General features: G+C 40.7%; 1 protein-coding gene across 1 annotated transcript in view; it reads left to right on the top strand.

Moving 5' to 3' along the window:
• The window catches only part of LOC126234610 (protein takeout), a 68164-nt gene that overhangs the window by 10193 nt on the left and 34422 nt on the right, over positions 1 to 23549 (top strand). Inside the window, exons 2-3 of the mRNA XM_049943335.1 lie at positions 2653 to 2745; positions 6379 to 6526. Of these exons, the coding sequence (XP_049799292.1) occupies positions 2653 to 2745; positions 6379 to 6526 (241 nt within the window). The remainder of the gene's footprint in view (positions 1 to 2652; positions 2746 to 6378; positions 6527 to 23549) is intronic.

Raw genomic sequence — 23549 nt, 5'->3', positions numbered from 1 at the left:
AGGTTCGCCGATGATATTGTAATTCTGTCAGAGACAGCAAAGGACTTGGAAGAGCAGTTGAACGGAATGGACAGTGTCTAGAAAGGAGGATATAAGATGAACATCAACAAAAGCAAAACGAGGATAATGGAATGTAGTCAAATTAAATCGGGTGATGCTGAGGGGATTAGATTAGGAAATGAGACACTTAAAGTAGTAAAGGAGTTTTGCTATTTAGGGAGTAAAATAACTGATGATGGTCGAAGTAGAGAGGATATAAAATGTAGACTGGCAATGGCAAGGAAATCGTTTCTGAAGAAGAGAAATTTGTTAACATCGAGTATAGATTTAAGTGTCAGGAAGTCGTTTATGAAAGTATTTGTATGGAGTGTAGCCATGTATGGAAGTGAAACATGGACGATAACCAGTTTGGACAAGAAGAGAATAGAAGCTTTCGAAATGTGGTGCTACAGAAGAATGCTGAAGATAAGGTGGCTAGATCACGTAACTAATGAGGAGGTATTGAATAGGATTGGGGAGAAGAGAAGTTTGTGGCACAACTTGACTAGAAGAAGGGATCGGTTGGTAGGACATGTTTTGAGGCATCAAGGGATCACAAATTTAGCATTGGAGGGCAGCGTGGAGGGTAAAAATCGTAGAGGGAGACCAAGAGATCAATACACTAAGCAGATTCAGAAGGATGTAGGTTGCAGTAGGTACTGGGAGATGAAGAAGCTTGCACAGGATAGAGTAGCATGGAGAGCTGCATCAAACCAGTCTCAGGACTGAAGACAACAACAACAACATATAGGTCTGAGACATATTTCTTGACAAAATTCATGACGGCTTCATATTTCTCACATTTAACTGCCAGAGGAACTTCATGCAGTTTTTTCTCACGAAAAGCCAATATATTTGAACGGCGAAATACTGACAGATAAGAGAAGAAGAATTAAAGGATCTTTTGAATGGAGTGAATAGTCTAATGAGTACATAATATGGACTGAGAGTAGATCGAAGGAAGACGAATGTAATGAGAAGTGGCAGAAATGAGAACAGCGAGAAACTTAACATTATAGTTATGGACCACGAGGTAGACGAAGTTGGTTGGCTAGCTGGTTGATTTGGGGGGAAAACAGCAGGACCATCGGTCCCATCCTATTATAGATGAATGGGAAAGGAAGTCGGCTGTGCCCTTTCAAATGAACAATCCCGGCATTTGCTTGAATCGATGTAGGGAAGTCACGGAAATCCTAAATCAGGATGGCCGGGCGCGATTTTGAACAGTCTTCCTCCCGAATGAGAGTCAAGCGTGCAAACTACCGCCCCACTTCGCTCAGTAAATGAAATTAAAGAGTCGGCTACCTAGGAAGCTAAATATCCATGATGGACCCAGCAAGGAGGATATAAAAAGCAGACTATCACTGGCAAAAGTGGGCATTCCTGGATAAGTGAGTTTTACTAGTATCAAACACAGGACGTAAATTGAGGAAGAAATTTCAAGGAATGTTCGTTTGGATAACAGCATTGTACGCTAGTGAAACGTAGCCTATGGAAAAAGTGGAACAGAAGAGAATCGAAGCATTTGAGACGTGGTGCTACAGAAGAATGTTGAAAATTAGGTGGAATGATAAGGTAAGTAAGGAGTTTCTCGGCAGAATGTATCGAAAATACTGACAGGGACGGGATGATAGAAAACTGTAGAAGAAGACGTTTATGTGCGTTACTGATAACCGAGAAACGTCGTTGCAGTATGACCGAGCGGAATGGGGCTTGGTTGAGGCTAAAATTTCAAATCCCCTTAGAATCGTCATATTTTGGAAATTCCTCGGTTTCCCTGTTTCACCGCATGTCATAACCGATATTCATCCTTTGAAATGGTCAAGGCCAGTTTTTTGATCCCCTCTCAGTTATTCAGAGCTTGTATTTAGTCTCTAATGACAAGGTCGGCGATGGAATGTTAAGCCCTATGCGCCTTCCACTGTATTTCGTTATTCCTTTTTGAGGCTACAGTGGGTACTGGAAAATAATCAATGGTGCATGAACAACAATAGGACCAAGTTGTGTAATATGAGAGCAGATTCAATACCAGAGAATATTTGAGTTGTAAGTTGTTGCATCCCAAGAAGAATCATTAATTACAGTTATGGAAGCGATTGGGAGTTTAAACATGTCTGGAGCAACAGCCCAGCTGGGGTAGTTTAACGATAATCTGTGGGATTACTGATCTCATTATTCTTGGGGGGTTTGGTATTTGGAAACCCATTTGATATTATTATTCCCATTTGCTTAGTCATGAAGATCTTTCGTTCGGAAGGGAAACGTTCAATGTCATCTCTCTCCGGAAGTATCTCTCTCCGGAAGTATCCACCACTTATGTGAGGCATCAGCATTGTCTTATAATAAGACTATACTAATTTTTGCCCCATTGTACTTTCTCACGTGCACGAATATTATAAGCAAAGATCTTGGTAAGGATTTCCAATGATCTTTTGTCCTCAGTTCCTCATAGTGTCAATTTATAACAATTAGCTTCTGATATGGATCCCTAATTTAAAAGAATGCTGTACGTGTTTCATTTGACATAGATGATTAATTTGGAAAAATTTGTTCAATTAAAAGCTACTAAAAAATTTACAACAAATCTATGTATTCTGCATCTTCTCTTTGCAGCTTACTTTCTCGAACAATGCAGTAAAAGCGACCCAGAAGTGAACAAGTGTCTCACAAGGTCTGCCAACTTCCTTGCTGCCAACTTTCGGAAAGGTGAGTAGTATGGCACTGAAACATAAGTGTGCAATTTCCATGATTCTGTCTATTGTTCAGCCTAGGGAAATGTCACAGCCTGAACAGACGAAACGCTTTTGCCTTAATCAGACAGTCACAGAGGCTAGAAAAAAATTACTTGTTACTCATTGTATTCAGTATCTGAAATGTCTCTTTGTATGGCCACTTTGTCTCCAAATTACAGGAATGACATCGGTTACCGTCTTATAGCTGCTGTGTTTTTTCGTGTTTAGAAAAATCCCCCGGCAAGTAACGTACATTATAAATCGTGTCTTACAAATATAAGTAGGGCCTACTTGTGAAAACCTTCACGAATCATCTTCCATTTTGCTGGAATGGCAATAGAATGAGGTGACTTTATAGGTACGTTAAGGTCGTAAACTTGTCTATTAATTTTATGTAAAAGAAAATTCCCTATCCAGTAGCTTGAAGACTTTTTTGGAATTTAATGAAAAAAAATATATGATGTCACTGTAGATCTACTAAGGCTATAGGCGCACAGTTAGAATTTAAAGGAGCCTATAAAACATAATTGTCACGCGTCCTTCTACAAGACAATTCCCAGCCGATTTGTTCATGGACATTGAAGATGCTCCTACAGCATTTTCGATGGGGAGTGTTTGCTCACCCACAACACAGATCGTAATTGGCTTCCTCTGAGATTCATCTCTGCTCACATGAACCGCAGATAATGATCTCTCTGTTTCATTTTGAGTACTTTGTATTGCTGTAGAATTATTACAATAGTAGCTGTTCAACATTTACACCTCCGCATTTTTACAGTAAGTTCATGTATTGATAAAGGTCTCTCAGATTCTTGAAATTTCACTGAAACTTTCGAAAGCTGATGAAACACAGCGCACGATCTATTCCACTGTGTCCAGTTGCTTGGATACCTAATTCTTCACACGACTTGAAAGAAAGTAGTCGACTGGCGAAGAATTTAGCGCTCTCGATAACGAGTCAACATGCTCTCCTTTCGTCAAATGTCGCATCCAGATGGTGTATACACCTGTAACCTATTCGGACATCCTCTAGCAACAGCGGAAACTCACATCGTTGAAAAGGGATCTACATTCCGTCATTCTGCTTGGAAAGGAAACGTAAAAACCAATTAAACATATACTATATGATCAAAAGTATCCGGACACCCCCAAAAACATACGTTTTTCAAAATATTAGGAGCATTGTGCTGCCACCCACTGCCAGGTAGTCCACATCAGTGACCTTAGTAGTCATTGAACATCGTGAGAGAGCAAAATGGGTTGCTCGGTGGAATTCACGAACTTCGAACGTGGTCAGGTGATTGGGTGTCATTTGTGTCATACGTTTGTATGGGAGACATCTACACTCCTAAACGTCCCTAGGTCCCCTGTTTCCGATGTGCGATGTGATAGTGAAGTGGAAACGTGAAGGGGCACGTACAGCATAAAAGCGTACAGGCAGACCTCGTCTGTTGACTGACAGAGACCGCCGACAGTTGAAGAGGGTCGTAATGTGTAATAGGCAGCCTTCTATCCAGACCATCACACAGGAATTCCAGACTGCATCAGGATCCACTGCACATACTATGACAATTATGCGGGGCGTGAGAAAACTTTGATTTCATGGTCGAGCTGCTGCTCATATGCTACACATCACACTGATAAATGTCAAACGACGCCTCACTTGGTGTAAGGAGCGTAAACACGGACGATTGAAGAGTGGAAAAACGTTGTGTGGAGTGACGAATCACGGTACACAATGTGGCGATCCGATGGCAGGATGTGGGTATGGCGAATGCTCGGTGAACATCTTCCAGCGTGTGGAGTGCCAACAGTAAAATACGGAGACGGTGGTGTCATGGTGTGGACGTGTTTTTCACGGATGGCGCTTGCACCCCTTGTGTTTTGCCTGGCACTATCACAGCACAGGCCCACATTGATGTTTTAGGCACCTTCTTGCTTCTCACTGTTGAAGATCAATTCGCGGATGGCGATTGCGTCTTTCAACATGATCGAGCAACTGTTCATAATGCACGACCTGTGGCGGAGTAGTTACACGACAATAACATCCCTGTAATGGACTGGCCTGCACGGAGTCCTGACTTGAATCCTATAGTACACCTTTGCCAGACCTCACCGACCGACATCGATACCTCTCCTCAGTGCAGCACTCCGTGAAGAATGGGCTGCCATTCCCCAAGAAACCTTCCAGCACTTGATTTAACGTATGCCTGCGAGAGTGGAATCTGTCGTCAAGGCTAAGGGCGGGCTAACGCCATGTTGAATTCCAGTATTACCGATGGAGGGTGCCACGAACTTTTAAGTCATTTTCAGGATTGTGGATACTTTTGATCACAAAGTGTATGTCTATAGTTATTGCCTAAACCGTGACACCAAACCGTGACTGCCAAAGGACTTGTTTGTTTTAGTGAGTGCCGAAATGTAGTAGTTATAACTGGTGTAATATCTTATCCTGATGAACTCCGATTCATTTTTTCCTCCATAGTGCTCGTAACGTAATCAGATATCAAGACTACCAGAGTCCTGTCAAGACTATTCGTACTTCCGCCAACGCTGCTAGAAACCTATGCGTGCGAATAATAATGACATTAATAATAGCCAAGGAAGTACAGCCTAATTCGCAGCACGACGAAGACTGAGGTGGACCCTGATCGAATCCGCCTGACAGATTGAAAACAGTTGCTCGGCTGCACCAGTCAGCCCAGCGTAGTTTTTAGGCAGTTTTCCAATATTGATTGGGAAAACATTTCGTTAATCCCCAATCTCAGTCTCATAACTACGAGCACCAATAACCAAAATTCGATGAAACACACAACAAAATTTATAGGATTCACAGACAGGTGGCGCATAAGAGTTCATTCCCTGCGGTGAAAGGAAGGGCATCCGGCCACCAACTTAAAATGAAGTAAATTCACCAAACCATGAAAACAGTGCACTCTGTGAGGGCGGGATTAACTCTAGAAAAGGGGGAACCTATCAGGTTTCCACATGTAAGTATACCTGTCTTCCACGTGCTTCTAACATCAACTTCGTTATATTAAGTTATTCACTTTGACTAGTTTCAAAAACTAGTTTCTTTCGTAGACGGCGCAACTATTCTATTAGAAAAGACACATGTATACAAGTTGTAACAGGCATAAGTGGAGTATTGCTATTGGTGCCAGTGGGCGGTGCGCTAAACAACAATTCATCAGTATTTACGTCATTTGCAGACTAATAATTCTTAACATTACAGGTGGTGTGTTTTTAGATTGGTTAGTACCTCCAAGTACATAAGTAAGAGCAAGCCATTAATCCTTATTTTCCCCAGGGCAGTAGGTAGAAGTGTGGATACGTGGACGCAAAACGGCCAGTCTGTACTCACAGGCGTAGTGCACTAAGTGGTGCAGAAAACATCAGGGGGTAATGTTTGTGGGAAGACTGCTCCACACAGAGAAAAAAAAGCCAAAACACTGATATGTGTACGTATTGATGTATCACATGTAAAAATATCTGCATTTATACCTGTTACACCCTGTATGTATAATCACATCTCTGAAAATACGCAATTACTGTTTGTCACACGAATCTTGATGTCAGAGACGAAATGTTCATGCTCACTGTGAAGGTATTCCTGAGCTGGGAATCACGGAGGTGGAACCGATCGAGATCGACGAGATATCGATAGCTCTGGGAAGCGGGCCCGACGGCTACCGTGCCAGCTTCCGGGACATCGAGGCCTACGGCGTCAGCAACCTCACCGTCATCGGCGTGAGGTGAGTCCGAGGCACGCTGTTATGTTCTCATCGTCTGCGGGCGTGCTGTATGGAATACACTGTTGTACGCCTCAGATGAGAACAACTCTAAAAATAAAATAAAATTTTAATTATCTTCTTATCAGGGCTGTTGCATTTCACGAGACTCATAGTCTAGTTTCAAGATTTCGACTCTGTAAACTGCTCACCATTTCCTGAGCTACTGCTGTTAATTTAATTAGATACATAAGCAAAATCTAGAAGCTATAGTAGAACTATAGTGTACGGTATTAGGAAAGGTTTGAGAAAATAATGTACACTGCCGCAGTACACGTAAGATGATGGTTCAAATGGCTCTGAGCACTATGGGACTCAACTGCTGAGGTCATTAGTCCCCTAGAACTTAGAACTAGTTAAACCTAACTAACCTAAGGACATCACAAACATCCATGCCCGAGGCAGGATTCGAACCTGCGACCGTAGCGGTCTTGCGGTTCCAGACTGCAGCGCCTTTAACCGCACGGCCACTTCGGCCGGCACGTAAGATGAGCTGTGTACGTAACACACATGGTAAAACGAAAAATACTTCCGTCAAAAACCAAATTTCATTGGAGAAAAACACTACAAACCAAATAACAGACAACGGGTATGTCATAAGATCAGGTAATAATAAAGTTCTGGAGAGAAAATTGTGGCTAGACGAGATTAAAAGCGTCTTCACCAACGCGTTATGCTAGAAGGCACATCGTTCATCGTATACCCTATGAATTATAAAGCATTCACGTTCCCGTATCTGTTACTAACTTAACGACAGTGCAGACGATACGAAATAATTCCTAAACGGGAAGACAGTTTTGCGTTAATTTAACTGTAGATTGGAAATCACTGTGTTATTCGCAAAATGAACTTTCATTTTCGGTTAAAGGTTAAAGTGAAGAAAAATATAGGTAAGGCAGAAAAAGTCTCCTGGTTGATACATCAGTGAAGAGTCTCGGTCATTGAATCGAAATAAGAGCATGATTGTTTCGAAATTGAACTTCCCTGAGGTTTATACTTAAAAACACACACACACACACACATACACACTCGATACTTAGCGACTAGCACAGAATAGAGACTCCATTTCCGAACATTGTTGTTAAGTCTAGTTTTTTTGGGTCGTCAGCCTTCTGACTGGTTTGATGCAGTCCGCAATGAATTTCTGTCCGGCGCAAACCCCTTCATCTCAGAGTAACACTTGCACCCTGCATTCTCCATTATTTGTTGGACGTAATCCAATCTCTGTCTCCCTCTACAGTTTTCACCCTCTACAGCTCCCTAAAGTGTCATAAAAGTTATTATCTGATGTCTTTTACTATCTGATGTGTTACACATGTCTTTCCATCCTGTCCCTTCTCCTTGTCAGTGTTTTCCACATACTCCTTTCTTCGCGGATCCTGTGGAGCACCTCCCCATTCCTTACTTCACCAGTTCACCTCATTTTCGGCATTCTTCTGTAGCACCAGGTGTAAAAATTTTCGGTGTTCTTCTGCTCCGGTCTTCCCACAGCCCCGTGATTCACTACAACATAATGCTGAGTTTCAAACGTACACTGTGCGCAATTTCTTCCTCAGATTAATGTTTATGTTTGATAATAGTAGAGCTTTTTGGACAGGAATCCCTTCTTTGCCAATGCTTTTTATGTCCTTGTTTCGACCGCCATGGGTTATTTTGCTTCCAAAATAGAAGAATTCCTTAATTTCGTCCATTTCGTAATCACCGATTATGATGTTAAGTTTGTCGGTATTCTCGTTTCTAGTACGTCTCGTTACCTTTGTCTTTTCCTATTTACTCTCAATCCTTATTCTATACTCTTTAGACAATTCAGTTCATCCAACATGTCCTATAGTTCTTCTTCACGACCACAGAGGACAGCAATCTCATCAGCGAATCCGATCATTAATGTCTTTTCACCCTGGATCTTAATCCCACTCTTGAACTTAACTTTTATTCCCGTCATTGGTTCTTCGATACGGCAACGGCGTTGCCGCAGTGGCTACAACGGTTCCCGTGAGATCACCGAAGTTAAGCCCTGTCGGGTGTGGTCGGCACTTGGATGGGTGACCATCCAGGCCGCCATGCGCTGTTGCCATTTTTCGGGGTGCACTCAGCCTCGTGATGCAAATTGAGGAGCAACTCGACCGAATAGTAGCGGCTTCGGTCAAGAATACCGTCATAACGACCGGGAGAGCGGTTTGCTGACCCCACGCCCCTCCTATCCGCATCCTCCACTGAGGAGATGACACGGCGGTCGGATGGTCCCGATGGGCCACTCGTGGCCTGTAGACGGAGTGGTGATGATTCTTCGATGTACAGATTGAACATTAGAGGCGAAAAACTGCATCATTGCCTTATACCTCTTTCAATCTGAACATTTCATTCTTGGTCTTCCAATCTTCCGTTTTGCGTCTTGTACATATCGTATATTACACTTTTCCCTATAGCTTACTGCTATTTTTCTCAGAATTTCGAACATCTTGCACCATTTTACACTGTCGAACGCTTTCTCCTGTTCGACAAATCCTATGAGCGCGTCTTTTCTTCAGCATTGCTTCCATTATCATGTGCAGTGTCAAAACTGCGTCACTGGTTCCTTCACCTTTCCTAAAGCATAGCTGATAGTCATCTAACAGATCTTCTATTTTATTTTCCATTCTTCTGTATATTATTCTTGTCAGAAAGTTAGATGCATCAGCTGTTTCGCTAATTGTGCTATAGTTCTCGTACTTACCAGCTCTTGATATCTTCGGAACTATGTAGATGATGTTTCTCCTAAAATCTGGGGTATGTCACCAGTCTCGTACATTCTACACACCAGCTCTACACAGTAATTTGAAAAGTCGTTTGACAGCCGCTTCCCCCACTGATTTTAGAAATTTCGAAGGAATGTTAGCTTTCTTCCAGCCATTTCGTGTTGGCTTCCCTACACTTCGTTCTTATTTCTTTCCTAAGTCGTTTACATTGCTGTATTCCTGTCTGTCCCTGAATGTCTTTCATCGATCAACTGAAGTACTTTTTCTGTAACCCAAAGTTTCTTCGCGGTTAAAGTTCTAATGTCTATGTTTGTCTTTCCAACATCTGTTACTGCTCTTTTTAGGGATGTCCGCTTCTCTTTAACTGAATTGCCAACTGTAGTATACATTGCAGCATTTACATCTTTAACTAACTTCACACGAATCTATCCTCCTAAGTGCTTCAGTATTCCATTTGCTTCCACACTGATTCATCCGGATGATTTTCTTGAAATTCGCCCTACTCATCATCATTACTAAATGTGACCTTAGTTACGTCTTACAAAACAATACCTGATTTTAGAATCTCTGACAATGACGTAATCCAGCTGGAATCTTCCCGTGTTCCGAGCCTTTTCTACGTACCTCTACTTGTGATTCTCGACTGCCATTGGAAATTTATTGCAGAACTCAGTCTAGTAGAGCGGGGAGCACTCTGCCTCGTGAGGCGAACTGAGTAGCTACTCGAATGAGCACTAGCGGCTCCAAGGTCTCGAAATCTGACAACAGTAGGGAGAGCTGTGAGCTAACCCCATGCCCCTCCATATAGTCTCCAAATGACAAAAAAATTGTTCAAATGGCTCTGAGCACTATGGGACTTAACGTCTGAGGTCATCAGTCCCCTAGAACTTAGAACTACTTAAACCTAACTAACCTAAGGACATCACACACATCCATGCCCGAGGCAGGATTCGAACCTGCGACCGTAGCGGCCGCGCGGTTCCAGACTGTAGCGCCTAGAACCGCTCGGCCACTCTGGCCGGCACCAAATGACATTATATCAGAGAATCAAAAGACGGGCGGACGGTATAGGGTGATCCATTTGGCCTAATCGCGGGAGTACTTTATTTTTTTGCGAATATATAGAATGGAACTCCTAAGATCCTTGTCTAATATTCCGGAAGGTGATATAGTTACGTGAAGCAGAAAGCGTTGGAACAGGCATATCTTTTATAGCGAATAGTTCCTCAAATTAGTGATATTAAATGTTCATTGTCGTTAGGAAATGTTTTTGTGTTATTTATTTTATATAATACTTAATGATTCTCATTTGTCAGGTTAAAAATTAACAACGGTTCGTAATAAATTTCAAAAATTTCCAATGAGTTTTCGAAAAATACCTCATCTGCTTGAATGCACTTTTTGAGTGTAAGGAGAACATGTTGAGTTGTTTGTGCGTGTTCCTACGTGAAGACATTATTGTAACTGTGGAACCTAGTAATTCATCTCGTACATCTATCTTTCGTCTGTACACACCAGTAACCCGCCTCCTATTCTTCAAGGAATCGAGCTCCCACGTCTAGAGCAACTTCAAACACCTAATAACATTAAAACGAATTATTGCGTTAAAATTTTGGTGTTAAGCATGTAAGCGAGGAGAAAATATAGAAAAGGTTTTCAATGACGCTTAAGGTTTGTTGGAAGTCGCTATGTCCTAAAATCGTATCAACCGCTGGATGAGTATTTGCTCTCCATTTTAAGCAGTAGCTGGTACTGTATTTCACGTATCACAATGCTTAAGACGTCATATCTCCTGAACTACATATACTTCTCCACATACGTTCAGTTGTACACCTTGACACGGGTATTTGTTACGAATAGAAATTGTAGTAAAGAAGTGAAAAATTAAAGCTTTGTGCCAGATGCTTAAGTTTCACTGTATGAAGAGCAAAAACATGAGAAGCGATAAACATTATCCCTTTCATCATTTTGTGGCTTGTGACAACGGGAAAAAATGTTTCTTAAAGGTTTGAAATTATTTAAAAGAACTCTTGGATGTCGCTAGGTGCTCTCATTCCCAAATATTGTCCGGGTAATTTGTGCACAGCGAGTTAACTATCTCAAGAGAAATACGCAGCTTGTAACTGTAACAGTTTTCTTACTGTGTAAAACATTTCACATAAGATCATACCCCTCCGTGAGTAGATGATGACAGCACTTTAAAATCGGTCAGTAACTGTATAATTACATAAAATATTGATGATCACATGTGTGTTCCCTGGAAACGTCCCCTGCAATTGGGATTGTTCATCGGCTTAACCACTCAGTAAAATAAATCTGCCTTCACATATACGAAAAATGTTGGTGTTAGGTTATCAACTTCAGTCCACTGAATAGGGAAAGCGCAGTTGAGATGACGCCAAGCACATATCAGAAAACTTGCAATGTTTTTTGCCTCACTCTCCGTACGGAACAAAGTATATGTCTATATCAAATAACAATTTATGTACCTTCTGGGACGTTCCGTTTAAGGAGCGCGCTTGCAATCGGCGAGAGAGCGTCGTAAATGAGGCTTTAGGTGGAGCAAGTTAGCTTGACGGTGGAAGGCACATGATTTGATCAACGTCACATGGTCAACTGGCAAAAAAGTAAAATGTTGATGACTTAAATCTGGAAGTGCAAAAAAACTTTGTTGGATTGGGCACCCACGGCAGTGTGGAGTTTTGTTGCGTAACATTATGGATTGCCTTCTGTAATGATAGAACTATCGAAGAAGTGATGCACATTCATAGAGCAACTTATGAAACACTCATTCATTTTAAACACACAAATTAATAGTATTCCCTGAAGAGTTACAGAATATAGATCACGTTTTATCAAAAATGATACCAATATATAGAATTTTCTTCTCTACAGAACTTACCTGAATTATCGTACAATAATGTAGTCATTAATGCAGTGACATTACCGTTCTCGCGCAATCTCATGCAATAGCCACATCACGTATCGAATGAATCTTCGTAAGACATAGTTTTATATGTGTACTGCCGTATTTTACTTATTAAAATTCTGATCGGTGTCTAAGATATCCTGGATATCTAAGAACGTTTTGCAAGAAACTAATTCCGAAAACTGAAAAGATTAAAAGTAATTTTTTAACATATTCATACTAACATTCCCCACAAAGGTGAACACTATTCCACACACTGGACGAAGAACGACATGAGTGATGTAGCTCTCTTAGGGTGCGTCTACTCTGTCAGCCACGTAATAGATGGTGGTCCGCCGTTAGCTGTCTCCTTCGGCTATTAGCACGAGAGTAAGTAGAGCTGTAACTTTCCGTATTTTGTTGCTCGGAAACTAAGAAATACATGGCAGTTTTTCCACTACGCCAAAGTCCCCCTGGTATTCGACGTAAGATATGATTCCTAAACGGCGAACATAGCGGATGTGTCATTGTGCAGAACTACTAACCATTTTCCTGCCTCTCTTGCCCATATGGAAATGGGAATCGTGTCCGTATACATTTCGTATTACTATCAGCCAAACCACCTGAGAATATCACAAGCTTATAGATGGTAATGCCTTCATTTTGTTGGTGACCCCGGTCCATTTCATACAACATGGTAACTGTAAAACTGCGAGTAAAGTAAATCAATATGCATCTGCTGTCTTCTTGTCTGACAACCAGTTCAACATCCAGACACCTGTCTCTGTTGCCTTCAAAAGACAAGTAACTGATAGGATGAGTGGCTGAAAATTGAAGAGAAATTATGTTTTGTTTCATACAATTTTCATTGTTTTTCTACCTATTTTTATAAGAGCCCTTTTCCTATTTGTTATCCTGTGTGATTAATGTATTTATTTACAGGAAAAAGTACGTTTAAGAAACACTACACTTTACAGACAAATTCTACAACTCTGATGTTCTAAACTGTATACTAGCCACAGAAACTAACGTTCGATTTCCGGCAGTTGCATTATATTTCCTGCGGTTAGAAACATCTGGAACGGGACGCTCACATCCTAGAGAAGCCATCCAGTGAAAGGTTTGACTAACTAAACAAACCGTACTGATCTTCAGTAACTACTTCCCAATAGTTATTGGTCGCTTCAGTAACTGAAAATAATTTTCCCATATCTCGGTCTATGTAAATGTCTTCTGTTATTCAAAGTTTTCAGCTTTTATTTGATATATCGTTTTATTCGGCTTCACTGGCCCTTTGGATATTTACGAAAAAAAGGATTCATTAGGGTTTGAATGTGTTATTCACTTGAAGCATCTACAACATAAAGCTGTCTCACATGTAAGTGCATGTTTCATTACCTAGTTCTTTCTACTTCAAGTATCGAAAAACTCCGCTTCCTTGACGTTTGAGTAAATCTTTGAAAGGATTCTTTTTTAATAATTAGTTTTGTTTTGACAGTAAATTGAATACTACAGCAGATGGGATATTCTGAATAGCTAAAATTCTCACTACCCACGCTTGTACTTTCCGCTGTTGTAATCAGAATTATATGACTTCCATACCACTGTCAGACATATTCCCGTATCCATGAAGGCATTATAGCCTTCACAGTTGCCTACAAAATTCATTCTTCATTTTTTCTGCACATGTAACTGAATATCTTATCCATAATCGTATACAAACAAATGAGCATCATACTTCGTAATGTTCTAGAAAGAACTGAACCAGTAATTGACACGAAAGAATTTTACGGAAAGAAGATGCTGTACGTTAACAGAGCACTTCCTAACCTTAAAACTTTTAGGATAATGGAAAATAGTACGTCACATCATTTCATAACATGTTATGGCGTCTGTCTGCGTAAGTGTGACGTAGTCAAAACGTAAATAACGGTGGAAACAATGTCGACTTCGGTACATTTGAATGGGCGTTAATTTTTGTTAATATTATTACTTGAAGGCTTTCCAGTTTTTTCCAATTTCTAACAGGCATTGATAATGCTTCCAGGTGAGTGCCTTCGCGAGCTTACGCGTCAGGGAATGTATTCGGATCAGTTTTCAGCTTGCTGAAGAGCGATGAGGTGATCCCTTAGGAAGTCACAGGACGTCTCCTTTATGTTGAAACACGTCAGCTAACATCTTCAGTAGTAGCAGTGATGCAACACGTCTTGACGCAATCATTCTGTCACCGCTTGTAGTGGCTATTTTACCTGCGATAAGGAAGTACTAACGCTGCCGCGTTGCCACCGTTTACGTTAAGAGATGACAGGCGTTTTCAAACCCCGTCACCAGATACCTTGCTTCAATTACTGATTCTCGAAGGCTAAGCAGATCATGAGAATATTCTCGTATAAAAACCAAAATAAAAAGAATTTCTCGTGCAAATATTTCTTATCAGTGAGCTTTGACCATAATAAAATTTGCATCGTAAAAGTGCTCTTTTCTTAGATACTAACAATCTGTTAGGTACTGTGTTACACGATCCAATTTTAGGGATGTCATGCCAGGTGACTGCATGTCCGTTCTAAATGTTTTGTATCTTCTGACGATTCACAATTAAGTTTCCAAACAGTCTAAATTCCATATGAAACATGTGGCAATATTTTCGCCTTAGTTAGTTCGAGCTAATGAAATAGATGTCTCAGACATTGTTGGATTGAAATTCCGTCACTGTAGAATTTATTGTAAACTCTGAGTCGAGCCACTGGACGGGGAGGAAGAAATTTCATGACAACGAGACCGTGAATTATACTCAGTTGTCTCTTGGCTCCCGAAAATTTTTCTGAGGACATTAATTGTGACATCTGCTACGTAGTTTCTCACATGGCAGAGCCACCCTTGTTGAAATAACCACTTTTACTTCTAGGATTCACAGGTATTTTGTGAACCACATAGTAGAAATAGTGTCCAGATCTGACAAAAACTCTAAAGTTGAATTTCAGTTAAATTCATGTACATTACTATAGCTTACAGGAGGTGACAGAAAAGCCTCCTCCTGCGACAGAGCGCTATAAAATGGTTCAATTTCCACGTAATTGTAAAAATGAAGCAGATATAAAGGCAACTCGCAACAATATCCACCGCTTGCTGAACTGTAAGTTTTACTTCTTTTCGTTCTTTTCAATATTAACCAGCATATTTTCCAAATATGCGTTTAATTTATTAAAAAATCTATTTTAGATTCAGGATAGACTGCGTAATCCATTGAAATCACTATTCGACTTCACAGAAATCTTATTTTAAATCTTTTTTCAGACAGCTGCCTTGGTTATCATTTAATAAAAGTAAATGTTTATTAATCCGTAAAATATTAGGAGGACAACAATCCATTATTAAATTTCAACAAAAACTAAATTTACTTAAAATCATAATCACCAATAGTGAAAAACTTCTTTTGAACTGAGGTGCTAAAATTTACATCACAGATACAACAGAAACAGCGATTTTTGTTCAACTAAGGCAATAAAATAAACAAACATCACTTTAATATACTGTAGAGAGCAGAGCAACTCCTCAAACTGGTCAGCTTTGGGCACGCCTGCATGCACACACACACACACACAAAATAGCTTCTACTGCTTTAAAAATGAGTGTCTAACGGCGTCGCTACTAAATCTATTATCTGTGGTGCTTACACAGTACAAGAATCATGTTTGTTATGACTCAAATGTAAATGTCAACCGGGGCTGTGACTAACAACAAGATGTTAAACGACATAGTTTCCATGTTGGTCACAAATTTACTACAACACTGCGTGCATAAATGGTCACTTCATCGTCTGGTACAACATTACGCAAATTACTATATTATTGTGATAAATAACGAGGCAAACAAATGTTTTACTGTACCGAGCACAGGGGCAAATGGCTCGTGTGTCGCCTTGTGCTAGGAAATTTTATGATGAAGATGGATACTGCTGTTGTTCCTCTCAATGCAGGTTGTAACAAACCATGTGACACCATACATAGTCATAAGCAAGTACTTCCATCAACAGTACATTTGGACTTGCTCCTCACTTAGTTTGCAACCGTAGAAATTCGTTTTCACACTTCACTAATGGCAAAAAGATTACGGTCTACGTAATTTTCCACTGCTTCTTTGGTCGTGCTTGCTGAAGTTGTACTAGACGTAATAAACAGTGACTAACGCAGAGAATGGTTTGAGTGGCTAATAGTAATGTGCTTTATAACTGCGTGTTTACGGATTTAATCTTGTAGCTTTCGTCTCGGACTGTGTGTTTTCACATCCGCTAACAGTCCACTCTAGTTACGAAAGAGATCTCCTTCAACATAACGATACTTGATGCATGGCACTCTCCAGGACGTCTTGAGTAAGAGCCCATTGACGTATTATATCAGTTGTAACACCGGAGGTCCCTTCTCCTGGCATTTTCCACAACAATCTTTCGTGCGAAGGAAGCTTCTTTGAGTAATATTACCAACAAGGCTGATAATATTGTGAACTCGTTCTCTACAGAAGAGTTCGAAAAGCATATCAAAGTGTGAGGCTCACGCAACAAAACTTTTCATTAAAGCACTCCTTTAGTGACATCGCTCTTGTTGAAATCATCAAGCATGTGTCGCTAATTTTAAGAAAAATCACAAGTCTTTTGGGATCGGAGTTTGGTGGAAACTAAATATACATGAAAAGGAATTAAATGAAAAGCGATTGTAAAACTTGCCATTGTACATCAATCAAATCTTAATTTCTTTCCATGCCTGTAAATCATGACGGGGAGGAGTTTCAAGAACGAAATAAATTTCGAATCAAATTGTTGAAATGACGAAGAGCGCACTCATCATATCATCATCATAAACTAAAGTTATGCCTTGTCGATTTAGCTACGTCCCTCTCTCCATTGTCTAGGTCAATTAAAAAGTTTAGTGCATTTTCATAAAGCAGGCGTTAGTAGTCATTGAGACATCTGTCTAGTTTTGAAGCTACCGTAAAGAATTGAAATGAAAAGGAAACGACCGGAAGTTTAGTGTCATGTCTGACCTGCACAGATATACATCAGGTGAGCACAAGTGCATATGGAAACAAACATTCTAAGTACTGCAAACTTCACGAAAATAAATAGCGGTAGGGCCCGCTTGTCTGAATTATTTAGTGTACTGTTGTGGACAGTTTGGAATTTCTAGACACGTCATCAAACGACACTGACACACGTTCTAAAACATGGGTCTTTCACTCTTGCTATGAATGTTAGTCAATTATGCTTCCAGAGTTCTTAGTTTTCTTTCGACATGTTATGTTGTTACGTACATGTTTCTATAAACCTTCTGAGTGTACAGTTACCCTATGGCATATTACTTTCATAGTAAATATCATTCGTTTCTTTCAAAAAATCTTAATCTGTTCCTCAGCTAAATACAGAGTGGATCAAACCTGTAAAACCATCGTGTCTGTCTGTCATTTTCAACACGCTATGTCTCCAAAACAATTAGACGAAGTTCCATGGGGTTTTCATAGTAACTTGAGTACAGCTTGGGGAAGTATGCAGGCTGTTTCATCAAAATCTGGAAAGGAGAGAAAAAAGATACCGAAATTCAAAATATTACTTAAAATAGTCTGCTCACCTTAGCAGTTCGGACGATTTATCATCACGGTGTAGTACACCAAGGAAACAGTACACAAAATAACCAATAGATGGCGCTGTTAGCTTTTTCAAGTCTGTGATAGATTTATTTTTGGAAGATTACAGCAAATAAGCTTCGCAATCTTATTGTTATGAAAACAAACTAACAGCGAATTTACCTGTCTAGGATATATAAGTTTACTTATTTCGGACTGTTTCTTAAAATTTCAACGATATTGCTTTGCTTCTTTCGATAGGTTTTATTTATATTCTTCGCTAGGAAAAACGAACTTACTAAGTTTGATGTGACTACTGAAAATTTCTCCGCGTATTTCTTCTTCTAATAATTTCCGGCTGTGCACCCGGATCCCGTCTACAGTCTGCGACGATATTTCGGCCCAGAGACGTCCGACAGCCTCCATGTGAGTACACAACTACTGAAGAGCCCAGCTGAATTCACGCTATTTATGTCGAATCTTGTGCACGCAAAATGTGTTGGCATCCATCGACACATGCTTCAGGTGACGACATGCCCGGGACAGCAGGGTTGTGTGTCCTGCCCTCGGTGGTGGAAGTCAGAGATGATCTAATCATTGCGTATGGAATGACCCCGTCGATCCCGCTGTGACTGGATAACTTTAATTATAAGATTCCAATTTTTATATAGTTGAAAGCCGTTGTAATGACGATATGAACTGTCCAGGAGCATTGTACAGAACACGGAAGATATACCCGTCTTCGGCAACCGTTAAAATCAGCACTAGCAGAGATCTGTTTCCATCGGACGCTCAGTGGAATACAATAGAAAAAAAAAAAAAAAATTAGCTCCTGATTCCGGTTTTTGGTATTCGATAATCAAAGACTCGGTGGAAATACGTCTAGTTTATAATCTAATAAATATGACAACGGCTTTCAACTATATAAAAACAGAAATCTTATAATCAAAATTATCCAGTCACAGAGGAATCTACGGGCTCATTCAATACTCAATGATTAGATCATCTCTCACTTCCGACACTGAGGGTGGCACACAACTCGGCTGTCCCGGGCATGTCATCACCTGATTCAAGTCCCGAGAGACGCCAGCACATTTTACATGCCAGAGATTCGGCATAAATACCGTGATTGCACCTGGGCTCCTCAGTAGTTATCTACTCATCTGAAGATGGTCGGACGTCTCTGGACTGAAATATCGTGGAAGAATGTCGACGGAATTCGGCTGTACACTCGAAGACTGTTGTAAGGTTATTAAGTTTGCTCTGTAACTTGGATGTGTATTCACTTCATTTTGATTTCGTTACATCTATGAATAAATATACCTAAAAATGTTCGCGTCTTTCTAAATACACCAAAATCTCTAAAAGACTGAGAACAATGTGGTGTCCAATAAAAGTCATGATGTGAGACATGCTGCAGCTCACAAACTTGAACTTGTCCTTGCAAAAGTGAAATGTGATGTAACTCTGACTGATAGCGTCATGTATTATCTCTCTCCTCAGAAACCTCCACTCAAAGAGGCTTAAAGTTATTCCTCTCCAACGTAACACCCTATAAGCGGAAGTTTTGATGGGAAGTGGGGAGGCGAGCAAGCTTCTATACACCAAATCCTGCTTGTTACTAACGATTTACCATTCCGCTTTCAACATGTACAATTCCCAGTGAGCTTATGCCATTAACACAGCACAGGACCGGACGCTGCCTGTTTCGGGCATGGACCTTAGTGTCACTTGATATTCGCACAGCCAGCCTTATGTGGCTCTCTCCAGTGTTAGCGAAGTAAGCCTGTTCTTCGTATCCCCAACCATACTACTTAGAGCATTGTACACAGAGAAGCTGTATAAGCCAAAAATTAATTTCACTTATTCGAAGTCTTGGGCATAACCATAAATAAATGCCCAGTTTCTCAGCTATCTTTTTTTTTTTTTTTTATTTTAGAGATATTGATGCTTGGGTGGATTTTCATTTATGCATAGGACTACAAACTTTTTATTTTGAAAATGAACCGTCCGATTTTCCACGGTTATATCTTCTACGTGTATATTCTTACAACCATGGGGTACTTTTTCAAATGCGCTAAGATTGGAAATTATCACTTGATTTTTCAGAAATGTGCAATGTGCCCTGCATCAGACGCATGAGAAATATCCAGACGAGAGTCACACACATTCCACACTTTTAAGATCACATCTGCAATTGTTGATTCTGCGTCGTCGCAGTTGACGCAAACTTCCGGGATCACTACCCCCCCCCCCTCCCCCTCAAAAAAAGAAAAGGAATCCGTGAGGTTAGGCGGTCTCGGAGGACAAAGGTGCAGTGCAAGGTGGGTACGACTCTTAACGCCGACCTATTGTTGAAGATGGTCCGTTGAAAAATGAAATTTTCCACATGTTCTCGCAACACTGGGAAAAGCCAGAGCTTGCACGTATCCAGTTACGGGATTCCTGTAATCGAGTGAACGAGTGAGCTAGCTACAGCTGTGGCAATTTCCATCTGGAACCAAGGTCAAATGGTAGTGTCAAAGCGTAATTTAAAACTTGCACCATGCTTCTGTCTCCATTTATGTAGGAAATATTGTCTTGTATAATCAGATGAATCCCTAAGAAGCACACGATGTTTCGCATTATTAGTGTATTCTTTGTATTTAGATTACTATGGATAATAAGAGAGAAACATTTCCACTTCCGTATGTGTTTAATTTTCTTCACGTAACGTACAACCATTCCTCTATAAGCAAGAAATTTACTTCATTTACTATTTTCTATTAAAAATAAACATAACATACATTTTATTTACTTGGAGTTATCTGGTGTTCCAAACGCTCGCTGTTATTAAGCCTTATTCACTTGATGATTATAAAGGAAGTACACAAAGATTTTTGGGCCCTTAATATTGCTCCTGATATGGCCGTTTCGCTATACTGCAGTCGAGTTTTACTCTATTTTCAGCACCCATACGAATTTAGCTACTTACAGCACTGCAATATTTTCATTGTTAAGTATTGTTTCCATGTGGGCGTAACTTTTAAACCCCAATTCTAGGTTAGTTTAGGCCAATCGGTGGCTGCCGAAATTACTTGATTAATAGAAAGTGCCTGTTGTTATTGCGTCATCTTTTGGATGCGAATAGGAACTCCAGTTGGTTGTGTTGCTGTCACTGATGCACGTCCGGAAGATGATGGAATGTTCTATCCATCGGGAAAACCTCAAGAATCACTTTCGAATCGGTGATTAATCGGTCCCTGAATTTTTCTATTGCAGTAGTGCACCACAAAAAATTTTCGAAATGTCTTCATTTGCTGTATTAACTGGCGAACACTATTAAATTTTTCTTCATTAACTTGCAGAAGTAATAACTTGAGCTGGAAAATAAAACAAAAAAGATCTGGACAACGCACCTGGCCATCAAATTCGTTTCACCAGTGGGAAAATGAGGAATGTGAAATTGTAATTATTTAAATATCTACGGTCTTCACAAGTTTTGGCATCATTCTCACAAGTTTAATGAAAATTATGGCAAGTTCAGTTAAGAGATCTGGCTTTCAAAGATGATTATTTTGCAGGCCTACCAGAAGCGTAGTATAGGTATACAATCTCTGTTGGAAAATACTGAACGAAGTTTAATAAACGAATAGAATCTCAGAGTAGACGTTTTTTTGCGCTACAAATCGTTTCCACCTATAGGAAACGGACTTTACTGCTTACACTGTTCTTCTACTTGGGTTAAGCCCTCCAGGGACCGCATTCCAAGTTCAGTTCTTAGTTCTTTTGTGTTCTTTCTTTCATTGTTTCACTATGTTTCCTTTATCTCTCTTCAGACCACCTTGTCCCAGTTTTCTTTTCCGTCCTGCCTATGAATCTCTCTTCCTGTAAAATCTTTTCCAAATACTATTTCTTTTCTTGTGTAATTCCATTCCAAATCTTTCCTAACGTTTTCTGTCCATGTATTTGTTAATTTATTTTCCCTAAAATATTTGAAGATTTGTGTGCTGAGTTTGTTGTCATGCCTTCTGTAAATATGTCCAAAAAAGTAGTAATCTCCGCTTCCTTATTGTTTCTGATAAGATTTCTATGTTCTGGTGATTCTGATGTTGAACAAGCGATTCGGGAGACCATGCAGCTAAGATCATCAATTTCTTATATAAGAACGTAGGCTTCCGTGGCCGATGTCATAGTGATTAAAATTCTTCTAGGTGTTATGCCGCGTAATTGCTAAAAACTAACAACAATAATAAACTAAAACCGACGTTTCGGCCGAATTGCAACGGCCTTCCTCAGGGCACGACTGGTTTTGCATGGGGATAGGTGCTTCTGTGCGGGAAACCTCCTAAAAATCACATCCATGCTGGCCGGCGCGCCGACCTTTTGTCGTTAGGCCCGTTTCACACTGAGACACGGGTGACGGTCACCAGCGACGGTCATCGACAGAGATACATTCGTTTGAACTGGAGCATTCACACCGGGGCACTACACTGCCTCACCGAGCCACTGTGACGCAGCAGTCACTCACCCTCGCCACATGTGACGGACAAGGTCACTATGTTTACTGCAGTCACCACCACACATGCTTTAGTTTGAATTGGAGTGTTCTCACTGGAACACTGATCACAGACACAGATTTGCCAACCGACAGACAGTGACGCATAATATTCATTGTACATTATACTGTACACACTGTAGCCATGAGTTTAGATTTGATTAACACGGAAGATTTTGTAATTGAAGTAGAAAGCCGTCTTGCTATTGGAGATGCGAAAAGCGATGACTATAGCAACAAAGTGATGAAAACGAGTGCGTGGCAAGAAATTATAACGAAGTTGTGCCTGATTTCAGTGAGAAGAGTACGGGTAAGAAAAATTGTATATTCTTTTTTCAAATTTAATACCTTATTTTTCGGTTCATAAAAGGCTAGAGAAATTTAGTTGCTATCCCCGTACGAGTCCATTTTGCTAACTAATCATTAGACAATACCTGCGGTATCGGACACCGAGAGTGTTCACCACAGTCACCGGTGACCATCACTAGCGACCGTCAGCTGCGTCCCAGTGTTAAACGGGCTTTAATACGCCGCGCGGATCCGATCCAAAGCCGGTATACTCCCTGTCCTGGAAGCGGTCGGCTGAATACGTGTTTCTAAGTTCTAATAAACTTCACCGTGACTTCTTAATACCCAAAAAAACAGAAATTTTCTGACCTAATGTTTCCCGTACGGACCTTTTAATATCACATATCGAGTTTATAATTTAATACGAGACATAGTTGCCCTGTTATATTTATTTGTTCTGATAGTATTTGGTAGGTGTTTTCTACATTTCCGACCCTCGTCTCGCTTCGCCGTGTCCGGCAGTGTGTCGGCAGTTCACGTGTGGCGCACGTGACGACCACGCGGGCAGTCAGCTGAGCGGACAAGTGTGCCGCGGCTGCAGGCGAGGCGAGGTCATGGCAGGGGCCGCCACGTCACGCTTTCACAGCTCGCCCACCCACCCACCCACCCGTCAGGCAGCGCCGCTCCGTTCCACCTGCTGAATTTCTCCTCGCGTATGTCCCCTATAGCAGCCCAAGCTCTCCCAACTCTTTTCCCAGAAGGGCCTTCTTCGCCGGTTTACAGGCACTGCTGGAGCCACACATTGCTCTGAGTTTTCCCTGCACAGAGTAGGTCACTGCTCAGAGAAATTTCTCTCACTGTAAACACCACGTGCTATTCCATTGCGGCCGATTAAGACGGGTTCAC

This window comes from Schistocerca nitens, chromosome 2, assembly GCF_023898315.1.
Source record: "Schistocerca nitens isolate TAMUIC-IGC-003100 chromosome 2, iqSchNite1.1, whole genome shotgun sequence".
In the NCBI taxonomy this organism is placed as follows: Eukaryota; Metazoa; Arthropoda; class Insecta; order Orthoptera; family Acrididae; genus Schistocerca; species Schistocerca nitens.
This window is presented reverse-complemented; position numbering and strand designations above follow the sequence as displayed.